The sequence below is a fragment of the Rhinolophus ferrumequinum genome, chromosome 13 (assembly GCF_004115265.2).
Source record: "Rhinolophus ferrumequinum isolate MPI-CBG mRhiFer1 chromosome 13, mRhiFer1_v1.p, whole genome shotgun sequence".
Classification (NCBI taxonomy): Eukaryota; Metazoa; Chordata; class Mammalia; order Chiroptera; family Rhinolophidae; genus Rhinolophus; species Rhinolophus ferrumequinum.
Genome location: NC_046296.1, coordinates 40,847,031 through 40,861,223, shown reverse-complemented (window position 1 = coordinate 40,861,223; position 14,193 = coordinate 40,847,031). Strand labels below are relative to the sequence as shown.

The 14,193-nt window shown below is 34.5% G+C and overlaps 1 protein-coding gene across 5 annotated transcripts in view; it reads right to left on the bottom strand.

The window, feature by feature from the left end:
• The window catches only part of PREPL (prolyl endopeptidase like), a 32,153-nt gene that overhangs the window by 17,415 nt on the left and 545 nt on the right, over positions 1-14,193 (bottom strand). Inside the window, exons 2-5 of one of the 5 annotated variants that reach the window (XM_033124406.1) lie at positions 12,521-13,059; positions 2,800-2,922; positions 1,717-1,783; positions 958-1,161 (exon numbers count right to left, since the gene is read on the bottom strand). In XM_033124406.1, the coding sequence (XP_032980297.1) occupies positions 958-1,161; positions 1,717-1,783; positions 2,800-2,922; positions 12,521-12,739 (613 nt within the window). In that variant the 5' untranslated portion in view covers positions 12,740-13,059. Of the gene's footprint in view, positions 1-957; positions 1,165-1,716; positions 1,784-2,799; positions 2,923-12,520; positions 13,060-14,193 lie in introns of all 5 variants that reach the window. The other 4 variants (XM_033124405.1, XM_033124404.1, XM_033124408.1 and 1 more) reach the window with 4 other exon arrangements.

Here is a 14,193-nt window from a genome sequence, read left to right as displayed (position 1 = left end):
TGCATTCTAATTTTGAGTGCCGAAGAGATGTGCAAGTTTATCTCTGTAAATCTAACATAGGTTCAACTGTATATAACTTGTGTTATATATAAGCCTCAGAGCTTTCTAGAGACTAAAATACTACATCAATTATAAGTTTTCAAGCTGTTATCAGTCTCAGGGTACTCAAGTTTCTAGATAGGAGTTGAATGTTCTATATTTTGGAAAGACTTTAATAAGTCAATATTTGCTTTCAGGAGATGAATTATGTTTTAATCTATAACCTCCAACTTTAGTCTGGGGAAATACTGGATCATTTTATCTCATGCCTAAATGTTTTATGACTGCCTTCAAGCCACAGGATGTCTTAAACTACCAAATAGACTTTAATGCTAGTGTTTTCTTGATCTTACCAGAAGCTGTCATCGGAAGTTTTCACACAATTACATCATGACTGCCACCTGGCTGACAGTGACTGTAAGACATCATTGTATAATATGCATCTTGATGTCACAGAGGTTAAAAGGTACCAAATGTATGTCTGAGAATTAATTAGATAGGATATAACTTCAATGAACTGCAAAAGCATTTAGTTATCAAACGGAAATTTATGTTGAAAAATGAAACGGTAGGGTAAGAGTATGAACAAACGCATAAGTATTACTCGATAAATGATAAAATTTAAAGTTGGTTCTGTTAGTAAAAATATCACGAGTTCTACTTATGACTAAGTTAGTTCAACATGTTCAAAGTTACTCTCAGTAGTGACCCTGGGCAATTTGCTATTGGATATATAATTAAAGAAGGTCTCCTGAATAAGAGGCACATAGAAAGGAGATGTGGTGTCCACTGGGATAAACAGATCAGGCACTAACCTTCTCATTGACTCACATGGGCAAGTAAAATGTTTCAAAAGTATAAACAATTCTCTTACTGTTGCCTTTTCAACACAGAACACTGCTTTGGCTGGTGGCTCACCGAAACTGGACACATTTGGGAAAGAAGCTTCCATTACAGGCTGATCACTGAGCTTCACAATTATACAGGTAGATGCTTCAGAATCTTCCGTTCTTATTTTGGCGGCTACATATTTTTCATCAGGAGCAACTCTGATACAATCAATAAAAGGCTGGTCTAATTTAAGTTCCTCCAAATTGAACAAAACTTCATAATTATCATTGTCTGCTGCATAGAGGAAAGAATGAAAGAGATAAGGCCACAAGATGTACTTAAATATTATTTAAACTGTATTTCAATGTTTTAAATTCGCATTTCTCTACTATAAGAAGCTATATTCTGGCCTCCTTCAGCACTGATGGTAGCTTGCTTTGCAATAGAAACTGGCATTAGTTATTTTATTATCCTATGTTATTCAGTATTATACTATGCATCAACCTATGTAGTATTATTTGACAGTTATAATCTAGTATTTCTAGACCATATAGAACCTATAAAGTAAGACAATTTAATTGATACTGAATAATTTGTAAAAAGTTACCTAGCACAGTACCTGGTATATTACAGATGCTCAAGAAACGCTGGTTCCCACCTCTATTCTCCCTGTCAAAGCTTTTGTATAGCTGTTAACTATATCTTAAGGAATCCCAGATACTAAAAACTAGTCAATAAAAAAAGGGGAAAATTCAGAAATAATCTAAAATTTTTTTTGATACCTCTGAGAATATCAAATTTCCTATGAAAAATCAGAATATGTTAAAAGGAAAAACTATGGTATACCTTCTTCATCTTTGGAACGAACCAAGCAGCAACCTTCTTGATAATACACAAAACCACCATGTTTAATCTGACAATGAAAAGAGTTTATTTAATAATAATAAATAAATAATTTATTTAGTTATTTAAACACAATTTTAATTAACTGTTTAATGGTGTGACTAGTCAAGGTGAAGAAATGAGATCTTTCATAAAAAGCAGATCTGTTAAAAGTCTATGAATGAACACAAAAAATGTAATATAGATCCTTTTGCAACATAGTAGATAAGAAATGGTTTTCATATGTTCACAACCACTGAAGGCGTTTCTTATACATAACTGGAAGAGGCAACAGAGAAGACATAATGAAACCTAGGTTGGCTGGTTCTTATGACTGTACAAAGGACTTGAGCTACATTTTGGGGAGCATCTGATATTCCTATAGTATCATTCAATTATGAGATCAAGTGGCAGTTTTAATATAGTCCAAAATTATGCAGATGAGGAAACTGTGGCTCACACTGGGCTGAAAACCCAGGCAATAACTGTGGGATTCTTTCCTGTAAAATATATCGTCACCACCAACTGTTCATGGTCTTGATTAGATTTTACACAAAGCATCTCATCCTTTGTGGGGTGACAGATACAGACAATTTGGAATTGAGAGAATAAATACTACCAATACATGAACAGTGCTCCTGTCTAATACTTACATAGTAAATGCAACTGACTGATATGATTTCAGGTAGCTTCAGACACATATGGTCAAATACTTGGCTTTCATGATATTATACTACTTTCAGTAAATTTCTTTTTATAAAAAAAGTGTAGATAGAGCAAACAAATACTTTTCAAATAATAATGAAATATGACAATTTCATTTCAACTTCTTGGAATTATTTTTATCTTGGTTTTGATCTTTGTATTTTAAGGATCACTCTACTTACTCTTTGTTCTTTGAGATATTTTGTTTGTTTTAGCGTATTTTAAAGGCCCAAAGCAGTCTAATTATCATGTGGGATTATCTCTATAAATCAGAAGGTATTTCATTTACATATTGACTGATTAATAACAGATTAGGAAAAAAAAAGTCAAAAGATATCCTACCTCTGCATTGATGATTTCATATTCTTCTTGTGGCTGTGTTTCTAATTTTGTCCTCACTTTTTCAAATGCATCCATGTTTTCTGAAAGGGATTTTTCCTTTTCTTGTTTAATAGGCAGAAAATCCTGGAAAAAGTTTTATTGGTATAATATTTCAAACTAAGGAAAAATCCTTTGCTTTTTACAGATAATTCTTATTTTTTTTCCATGTTAAGTCCTGCAATGTTAGGTTTATACCTATGAAATAATATGCATTTCACAGATCTTAAATGTTGAAGCTCAATAAATGATCTACTTTTTCATTTAAAAATGTAAAGAAAGAAAATAAGGTGGCGACTTTATGGCTATATTATTAATTTAAATGGACAAGTTCTTAAGATGTAGGACTACCAAGAAGCTGGAGAATGGTCAGAAATACTAGGGGAAAGGTTTATACAAAATTAAACAGTAAAGGAAATCCCAAGAATGTTTACATATTTAATTATCAGGGGTGAGAGGTGAAAAAAAAACAAACGACTGACTTTTTATAAAGTACTAAAATACCTCTTCAAAAGGAGGGAAATGTCAACAGCACAGGAAGATATTATCTTTATTAATAAATGTTCAGTATTATTTTATTGACAGCAAGAATTATAAGAAATTTGTCCTACTTTACATCTTCATAAGCCATAATTTTCCTCTTTTCGTGGGGATATGGAATCCCCCCAATAGAACTGTTTATCAGATCAAAAGGTGAGTTAATGCTTTATATAACAACTTCTCTTTGAGTTTAAGAAACAAAATAGTGCATTCACCTTATAAAAAGAAGGAAAAATAATGGAAAATTAATGAACATGAATAGAGACACAGATGAAAGCTAAATAAGCACTCTTGTCTTTTAGGAGTCTCTAATAAGCTCTGAGCTTTAGTTGACTTCTGGAGAAGATAACTATCATATAAATTATTAAAATTTAGATAAGGCAAAAAGATAACTATCATATAAATTATTAAAATTTAGATAAGGCAAAACCTCGATTGTCAAATAAAAAAAGGGTTCAATAATTCAACAATCCCAGGTTTCCCTTGTTTAAGCAAAAGAATTCTAGCCAAGATTTTCAACATCAGCTTTCTGCCAAAGATGACAACTGTGGCGATTCATGCCAGAGGGGCACTAAGCCTTTGGTAAGGAGCTCCAACAGCTGGTAAATATTTATTGCACAAGTGTGTCCATGGTACTTTACCAACACTGTAGAGAATGTAAGCTATAAATATAGTTTATATCACAAAGCATTTACAATTTAAAATTAAACACACCAATAAAATAGGAAACTCACCAAAACAAATTAAATGGAAAAACAATCATTTTCACAAAGTGTTTCTCTGAGAATTTTTGAGATCCTTTATAATTTGGATTGGATTCAAATTAGCAACAATGGTTGTTATGAGAGTCTGAACCATTCAGTCTCTACGTCTATCGTATAACTAATATACTCGAGTAATTATGTGAAGACCAAATATTGGAGACTCATATTTATTTTTTATTTATTTTTTTGCATTTCTACAAAATCTAGAGTTGATCCTTAGGCAAAATATCTGTATCAATAATTTCCTACTATCACCTAAAATGCAAATCAGAAGATCACTAGAAGATCACTATCCTGAAATTATAACAGCAATGGGATCTTCTTTTTCATTTCCAGATACACACTTATCTGTTCTATAATTCTTATTGGAACTTTTTTTTTTTTAAGGAGGGAGCAGCTCACAGTGGCCCATGAGGGGATTGAACGGGCAACCTTGGTTTTATCAGCACCACGCTCTAACCAACTGAGCTAACCGGCTACCCCCTCATTAGAACTTTTGAAGTAGTCAGAATAGCTACGAAGAGTACCTCTTCCTACTACTACTACCTTGCAGCTTCTAGCACATTCTCGGTCAGGGAGCTGGGCTCTGCTGCTTTTAAATACCCATTCTTGTTGAGAGCAATGGCCAATGCAGTGCTTGCTACAGGCAACAGAGCTGGGTCCAATAGCTGCCCTATTAGTGAAACTTACTTTACATTCTTAACTTTTTTCTGGGCAAAAATTCAATAAACTGAGCTTATTGGAACCAAAATAACCCTGAAAGCAACAGGATTTTTAATTGCCATAATAAAATGGAAGAATTCAAGAACTTTGTAAATAATTCCTCAAAAATAATTACTCCCAGGGAAACTGAGATTTTATGTAATATTCATAAAGTGCTCTAAGTTTTTTTGGTTTCAGTTCTGTCCCACCAATACCCATTGGGTGTTTTAAGTTTTTATTTCAATGCTAGCTGACATTACCTATCATTAGGGTACGCAGCAAAAATTATCCATTTTACCCAAGTATCTTAATACAATAATAGTCTATTTGTTTCAAGGGCATATATTACCTAATAGAGCTGAGGTGAGGATAGCTTACATGTACAGTATCACTCCATTAGTGGAAAAAGGAAGCACTGTTCTCACCGTCCAGGTGGCCCACCATAAAACCATTTTACCAATAAAACCTTGTAGCAGGAGAATGCAATAAGTAAACTTTATGGCAAAAATGCTGAACTCTAAAGACAGAAAAATGGCACAGTAGAAAGACACTAGAAAGTTTTTGGTCAAGATGGTGCCATTAATAAATGGCTATTTCCAAGTCTATGGCAGGGAGAGTAAAAAGCAGGGTTAGGACATCGTTTGGCAGGAAGCAAGGAGTGCTCAAAGATTAATGGAGACATGTCAAAAGGACACAAGAGCCAGTCTGAAGGGGTTCCTACTAGCCGTATTTGGGTGAATTTGAGCATCAGAAAGAATAATGACCGCAACTGATTACACTGAAAAAAATAAAATAAAAATTCACAATAATTTGAAAACAAGCAAAAGAAAAAAAAAAGATAAAATAAAAACCCACCAAACTAAAATAAAAAGAGTGTACAACAACAAAAAAAGAAACTCTTCTTTATAGAATACCAGCTAATAAATATAGAAAGACTAGAATTAGAAAATCATTAGCAAGCCCCAGTGAAACAACTGATTAAAGATCATCAATGGTTGTTAAACTCATTAGGTGAAATTATATTGGGTAATACAATATTTACACAGTACCAAAGCATTACCCTACAGATTACTTAGCAATTGCAAAGGGAATAATGCCCCTTTAACAATGGAGAAAGCAAGCACTTATCACACAAACTAAAATTATCAAGCTTAGCATCATTAATAATGGGACAAGCTGACACTATGTGTGTCCTGATATAATGTAATACGAAACATTTCAATTTAAGAAGAAAAAGAGAAGAGTAAGCCTAAAGGAAGTAGAAGAAAGGAAATAAAACTAATTTGTTTCAATGAAATTGATAAAGATTAAACTAAAGAGAGAGAACAAATAAAAAGTTGGTTCTTTGAAAAACGTACCAAAAGAGACATATATAGCAAAACTGATTTTAAAAAGACAAAGAATATTAAGAATGAAAAATGTGGCATAATTAGAGATATAACAGAGATTTAAAAAATCACAATACGGTTCTTTATGCCAATACATTTGAAAACATAGATAAAATGGATGATTTTTCAGAAAAATGAGTTACCACCAAACTGACTCAAAAAATTGACGAGCTGTATAAGCCAGTAACTATCAAAGACAGTGAACTAGTAATTAAGTGTCCTCTTCTTAAGAGACAGGAAACCCAGATACTTTTAAAGGTAGATTTCTGAGTCTTCAAGGACTAGATAATCTTCTCATATGCTAACTATAAAAAAGAAAAGCCAACTATTTAAAATTACTCAACTTATTTTATCAGGCTAATGTAATCTTGATACCCAAACTGGACAATGACAATACATGACAATTAAAAACCAACCTAACTGTAAAATATGGATAAAAAACATAAAATATGATAAATCAATGTATTTTTTAAAGCACAAAACAAAAACAACAGTATTAATAATAAAATCCTTTATGACCAAGAAAGATTTATCTTAAGAATGAAAGGATGGTTCAACATTAGAAAAAATCTTTCAATCTAATCTAACACAAATAAAGGAGATAAATCTTAGGGCCATTTCAATTAATGCATTAAACAAAGAAAATAACATACTTAACAAAAATGATAAAACTGTTAAGTAGGCATAGAGAGGAACTTCCTTGACTTGATAAATAGTGTCTGTGTTGTTTGACACAGGACCATCGTCAATCTGTAATGAACATACTGGACGTATATTCATATTAGTACACGTCATTTAGCACCTGTGAAACACTTTTCAAAAAATCGTTATTCACTTTAACTATCTAGTTATAGTTGCCATTTATTTTGTTATTCAGAATTGATTGTTAAATGAAAGAAAATAGTTGTTTCCTTTGCTCCCTGCCTCCAATTCCTCTCCCCCTTCTCTTGAGCCCGGTAAGATTTTGGCCCTTCTCATTCTACTGACCGCTCACTGAAGGCCCCTGCAATGCAAAGTACAAATGTTAATTCTAGGTATTTTATATTGCTTGAGCTATCAGCTGATTACTTCCTTCTCTTAAAAACACTTTTCTTCACATGGCTTCTAGGACACCTCATTTCTCATTGTTTTTCCTACTCGGGCTTAACACTGGCGAGCCCTGGACCACTTTATCTACAGTCTGCACTAATTCCCTTGGTGATGTCATCCAGCCTCGTGACCTTACATGCTATTTATATGTTGAGGATTCCCAAATTACTCCCAAATTTATATTTCTAGCCGGAACCTTTCCCCTGAACAAGTTGAACTTGTATATCCAACGGACTTCTACTTGGATGTCTAATAGGTATGTCAAAAAATGTCCAAACTGAACTCCCAATCTCCCCACAAAATCTGTTCTTCAGGCAATCTTCCCTATCTTCATAAATGACAACTTCGTCCTTCCAGCTGCTCAGACTGAAAAGCCTTAAAGTCGTCTTTGTATTTCTCTCTTGCTACAACCAAGTGATCTGCAAATCCTATCAATTCTATTTTCAAGATGTATCTAGAATTTGCCCACTTCTCGCACTTGTGCTGTACTACTCTGGAGGTACCAGTATCTATTGGTTTTCCTTTGGATTACTGCAAAAGCCTAAATGTTCTGCTTCTGCCTCTACCTTTCACAGTCATTTTCCATAAATAAGAGCCTAAAGTCAGATCTTATCACTTTGCATTCAAAACCCCTCCAATGGTTTTCCCATCTCCCTCAACAGGAAAAGCGAAAATCCTTATAATGGCCTACAAGGTACTAAAGGATCTTGTCCCCTTTGCTGACCTCATCGACTACTACACTTCTACACACCCAGTTATGGAGTCACCTTCTCAGGTAGGCTTTCGTGATCACCCCACTAGAATAACAATCCTCCCTATTGCAACACAGCCTCTTTATTCCTTCCGTCTTATTTTATTTTTCATTGTACCTATTGCCTTTGACATACTTTCTATTTTACTCATATATTTCTTTATTCTTCTCTCTCCTGCCAAGCTCCTGTAAGCTCCATGAAGGCAGAAATTTTTGTTTCCTTTGCTATATATCCAATGGCTGGAACGATGCATAACAGGCATTCAACAAATAACTGGTGAGTCAAATGAAACACAGACAGCACAAAACATAAAACTTTAAAAACTTATTTCTAACAAAAGACATCATAAAAGTGAAAAGACATAGCACAAATACAGAGCACACATAAAGGACAAAGGATATGTAAAGAAACTCATGAATCAGTAAGAAAAAGACAAACTCAATAGGAAAATGGTCAAAACATGAATAAACAATTCAAGACAAAACCAATGGGGTCAATACATATAAGAAAAGGTGCTTAACCTCATTATTAATCAGGGCAACGAAAATTAAAGAACGACATATTATTTATCCATCAAAAGGGTAAAAAGAAAAAGGTCTGGTATAATCAAGTGTTATTCAAGATATAGAGATAGAATTTCACATATTCCTTCCTAGTTTGAGGGTAGGATAATTCTATCAATTTCTAAATTAATTTGACTAAAAACATAAGGATGTGAATATAATCAGGAATTCTAATTCTAGATATAGATTCTAAAGAAAGACTAGCACATACAGATAAGGAGATACATACAAGTGTACTTTGCATCTTTTTTTGGTAAGTCTGGAAACGGAACAACAACATGCTTATCCAAAGAAAATGCATTAATTGTGGTATATCATACAATGGAATACTACACAGTTGTAATAAATGAACCAGACATACAGGTATTAATGTGGAATCTCAAAGTCATACTGTTGAGCAAACAAGCAAGTTATACAACTGTATTTATTTTATTTATATATATAGTTTCCAAACATGTAAAACAATACTACGTATGTATCATCTGAGAAGTATAGGTTTGTAAGGTCGGAGGAAAACATGGAGTGAAGAGACCAAAGAGAAAAGTGGTTCAAGGATGGAATGGTCAAGTGTGTCAAATCGGCTAGAGCCTGTTAAGAGGAGGAAAGGGACATGTGTATGGGATTGAAATATGTTATGTCTTGGTGACACTGACAGACGTTTTAATGGAGGGATGGGAGCCACACTCCAGTAGGTTAAAGAGTAAATGGGATGAGGAGAAACAACCAATAATGAAGTTGTACCTATAAGGCAGTCCACTCTGTGAACTAGCATAAAAAAAAAAAATTATTGTGAGGCTACAAGTTTTTTCTTTTCTTTCTGTCTTTTCTGAGTTTTCCTTTAAAATTTCCAAATCCCTTCTCCTTCTTTCCTGGAGATGGTTTGAACCTGTTAGAACCAGTGATTCCTACAAATCACAGATCACTAGTGCCAGTGAAAGAGATAATCTATTTTCCAACCTATTTATCTTAGAGACTACTACAGGAACTGCTATCTATATCACAGAAGTAGCCAATGGACAAATGTTTAACTGAAGTCATTAGTCTTTTTTCTTTACATATTTGGTTTTCTTTTTGTATCTCAAATTATCACGATCAAAGATTTTAGCAATTATTTTTGTCAACAGAGCAGAGTGGAAGATAAACATATCTGGTTTGATGCTAGTCTTTGAGTATTATTAGTTGGTGCATGAGTGTCAATGGAGTAAGTTCATCCTGCCATCTGGCGAACGTGAAATGGAAAGCTAAGGTACTTGCCAATAAGAACTTCAGATTGAATGAATTTAATTTGGTTTAGGTCAGCAACATTTGATCACCAAGTTACCTAGTTCCCAAATGCAGGTGCTCTGTCAGTGGCAGGCTGAGAATTTCAGAATTACCAGAGGAACATAAAACAAAAACAAACCCAACAACAGAAAACAGATCCCTAGGCCTCACCCATAGAGATTTTGATCCAGCACATGTGCAGTGAGATCCAGGGATCTACATTTCTAAAAAGCTCCCCAGAATCTGACATATAGCCAGACTGCAGAAATTGGTACTAAAGAGTCCCAAACGTATAGGTGATTTGTTGCTAAGGTAACAAGGCAGATGTATATGGAATCATTAAATTTTATCACTTTGAGGACTGTTAGCGAACACTAAGTTGAACCTCCCTTTTTTTCCCACTCAGGAAGATTAGAATCCTGACTAGTTCCCAGGCATACCTGTCATGGCTAGATCGCTTGCCTTCTGGCATTTCTATTGTATATGCTGTCCTCTCTTGTTTAGTTAATTTATATAAATAGGTCACTACTTTAAGCAAATACGTTTTAATTTGTAAGTACTACTGATTTTTTCCACTTAATTGAACTCATAGGAGTGGATGAGGTTGGAACCAAATGGATGCTTGCTCAAAGGAAACGTGCACTCTTGTCTACAGGTCTCTTCACAGCTTGTATAGGTACCAGTAACCATAAAAGGACAGACCACAGCTTTTAGATCATATCATTTCTCACAGAAGGAATGGTCGACATATGACATGTGAAAGCAGGACCCTTTATCAGGTAAAAGAATGGAGTCACTGAGTCAGGACAAAGTTTCTAGGTGATAGGTATCTATGAAAAGTTGCTTCAGGGGTAGATGGAGGGGAAAAAAAAGAGTCCACCTCCCGCATAGGGTGTGAGCTAATCTCACAGCTGTCACTCCGATGGTAATTCCTGCCTACTATTTATAAACTAACACTAAAGATAAAAGCACAAGATGACAAAATGTTCTAAACATGTGCAAAATAAAATGATCTAAAGGTCTAACATGTGTCCAATAGGTAAAATTTAAAAGTTTATCTTTTAAAGTAGGATACAGTTGCATGTGTGTGTGCACACACAAAAGGTAAAAATGAAATAAAAAGATGGCATAAAGAATTTCTGAATAAGTAATGTGTCAGTGTTAAACTAAGCTAACATGCTATAAAAAGAAAAATAATCTGAAAGACTAAAATGGAGGAAGTAAAAGATAAAAAGTTAAAAGCAGAAAAACAAAATAACACACACACACACAAAACCCACAACAAATAAGTATGAGCTACGAGAAGAGCAAAAATTAAATAAAAAAACAGACAAACTGATTAAAATAAGGTTAAAAAATTGTTTTTAAAAATCGAAGGCACTCAAGTGTCTATCAACAACAGATGAATGAATAGACGAAATGTGGTATATACATACAATGGAATATTACTCAGCCATAAAAAGGAATGCAATTCAGATATCCTCAACATGGATGAACCTTGAAAACATTATGCTAAGTGAAATAAGCCAAACAAACACAAAAGGGTAAATATTATGATCCACTTATATGAATTATCTAGAATAGGCAAATTCATAAAGACAAAGTAGATTAAAGGTTACTAAGGGCTCAGGAAAGGTAGCATATAGCTTAATGGGTATATTTTTTTGCCTGATGTCAGGGTTTTGGAAACAGATTGTGGTGATGGCTACACAACACTGTGAATATAATTAATGTCAGTGAATTATACACTTAAAAATAGTTTAAATGGCAAATTTTATATCACACTATTTTACAATTAAAAATGAGGAAGTCAAAACAGAGTAAGAAGAAAAATCAGTATGTAACAAAACAAAACTAGAAATTAAAATAAAATATTCTAAGTATTGCAAGAATATCACCCCAAATATAATTTAAGGAAGCTAAGGACCATAACAAGTATAGGGGTAGGGGAGGTATGTCAAAGAGGCAGCAGCATAAATAACTTAATCTCAAACAAGTAGAATGAGCAAAAATTTACCATCCTAACCAGGACACTTCTGAGAGGAAAAGGGAGACCATTAATAATTACACGGGGACAACAGGTTTAGACCAGGACTGTCCCAGGCACCGAGATGTGTGGTACCTCTACAATTAGGGGCAATCAGGTTCTCAAGGTTGAGATCACGTCTTGCAGCTTGGGGTCTGGCCAAAGTACAAAAGTTTAAAAGCATCTTCCTAAAAAGGATCCAAGTAGTCAAAAATGCAAGTCCTTTTTTTTCATTTTTTTACACAGAAGTAACACACAAGTACATAGCCTTTACTGAAGTTTGCTAATTTGGTATTCATAAAACAATTAGCATATTACTAGATTTTATTAAGAGCAATTATAATCTAGGAATTTTAGAAAACTGAATTATACTTTGAATTGCACTGGTAGGCACACTAAGGCAATTCTAAGGTGAATCACTTTTTATAAATCTGTATTTTTATATATTACATTAGAGCTCTACAAATATATGTAAATATTCTTTTATACTTATATTTGAGTACAGACAATTGAGCCCGAACATTTAAAAAAAATCAAACTAGAATTATTTTTAAAAATGCTAATGACCTACAAGTAGGTTAACTTAAAGAGTCCATACCTTACATGAGAAGCTCCGACTTGGGATGTTTCTTGCTAACTCTGATATCTTGGGTTTATTCTGCAGACACTTGGTTAGGTGACATTTTTTCAATTTTATTCTACTGTAATAATGATCAGCGAAGTTACAGTGATTCAAATGCTGTTTCTGCATGCATTTCCCAAGATGAAGAATACTATACTTCAAAGCTTGGAGAAATAACTTGCTCTTCTGCTGCATGGTCTCAAAGTCCCTGGTTTATGCTCCCTTTGGGGCTGCCAGCACATGAATGATTTCATAGGTATAATTTACAGTAGCGGGTTCTCAGAGCATCTAAGAGCCGCAGTTCTTATCCCTCCCCTTCAGGGCCATGCACCCCTCAGGTAGTGAGTAACTGCAGACAGCTGAGAACTCAGGTTAAAAAATCTGAAAACTTCTATAAATCAGAGTTTCATTCAAATCATACTTCTCAGCAGACGTAACTTAAATGTCTCATTTGTAAAGTCAATCCTATATGGTTCAAACTATGCAGCACTGTTTCTGGTACACATGGGGGCAAACTAAAAAAACAAAACAAAACAGAAAACAAAAAACAAAATAAAAATTTGCAAATATACATAGACTTAATGGGGGCATCTCAGAAACTGAGGGCTTTAAAAGGCAAAATGGCTTTGATCTTACATAAATGAGAACATATGTTTGGTATGGATATGGAGGATAAACTGGAAAAGCTTAATTACTTAAGAAAGGTGTGTGTGTGGGGGGTGGGAATTACTATATGTTGAGCATTTGCTTTGTGCCACATGCTTTTATACACTTTGTCTAATTTGAACCCCATAAGGACCTGATAGAGTAGCTATTATGATGTTCATTTTACAGATGAGCAAACTGTGGTACTGGTAAGTTTAACCAACTGCCCCAGGTCACTTGGACACTAAGTAATAGAGCAAAAATTCCAAACTGGTTTGGCTCCAAATCTTGGACGATTGGACTTTAACATAAAAAGGTATTTATTTAGTGAAAACCAAAAACCACTTCAGGATGCACAAATAAAATATGACGCCATCTCTGATTTCTGCTGGGAAGTTGGTTCTTATTAACCCTTCAAGTTAATCAAAGCCAGTAAGTAGTTAAGTCAGAGACCTGGTTTCAGCTCTTCACTCCTGCACTTACTATCTGTGCCTCAGTTTCTTCATCTGTAAAACTGAGATAACGATACCATTTACCTTATGAGTTGTTATTGTAAGAATAAAATTAGACAATTTATGTTAAGATCTTAACACAGTGCCTGGCACGTAGTAACCATTCAATAAATGGTGGCTACTATTATTCGGATGGGAAAAATCTAGATATGCTGCATAGTGGTGAATATCATCACGGAAGTATGCCACAAAATGCCCCTCCGTATCGAAGGTACAATCCTGAGTCAGATTCACTACGGTTCTGATCCGCTACTACGCCAACGCCCCCGCCTCCCCTTAATCTCCGTGTCGCAGCAAAATATTGGGCGAGTGCGGGTAGGGGGAGATCAGCAGCCGATACCAGCAAAATAAATACCAATGAATAAATAAATAATCTAAGTCACTATATCCATGCGGGTAGCGTCAATCCATCTTTCACCCGCAGGCAGAAAACAGAATGCGAGGCTAGGGATGGGGGTGGGGTCGACGAACGGGTGTTCCCGGGAGAAACTA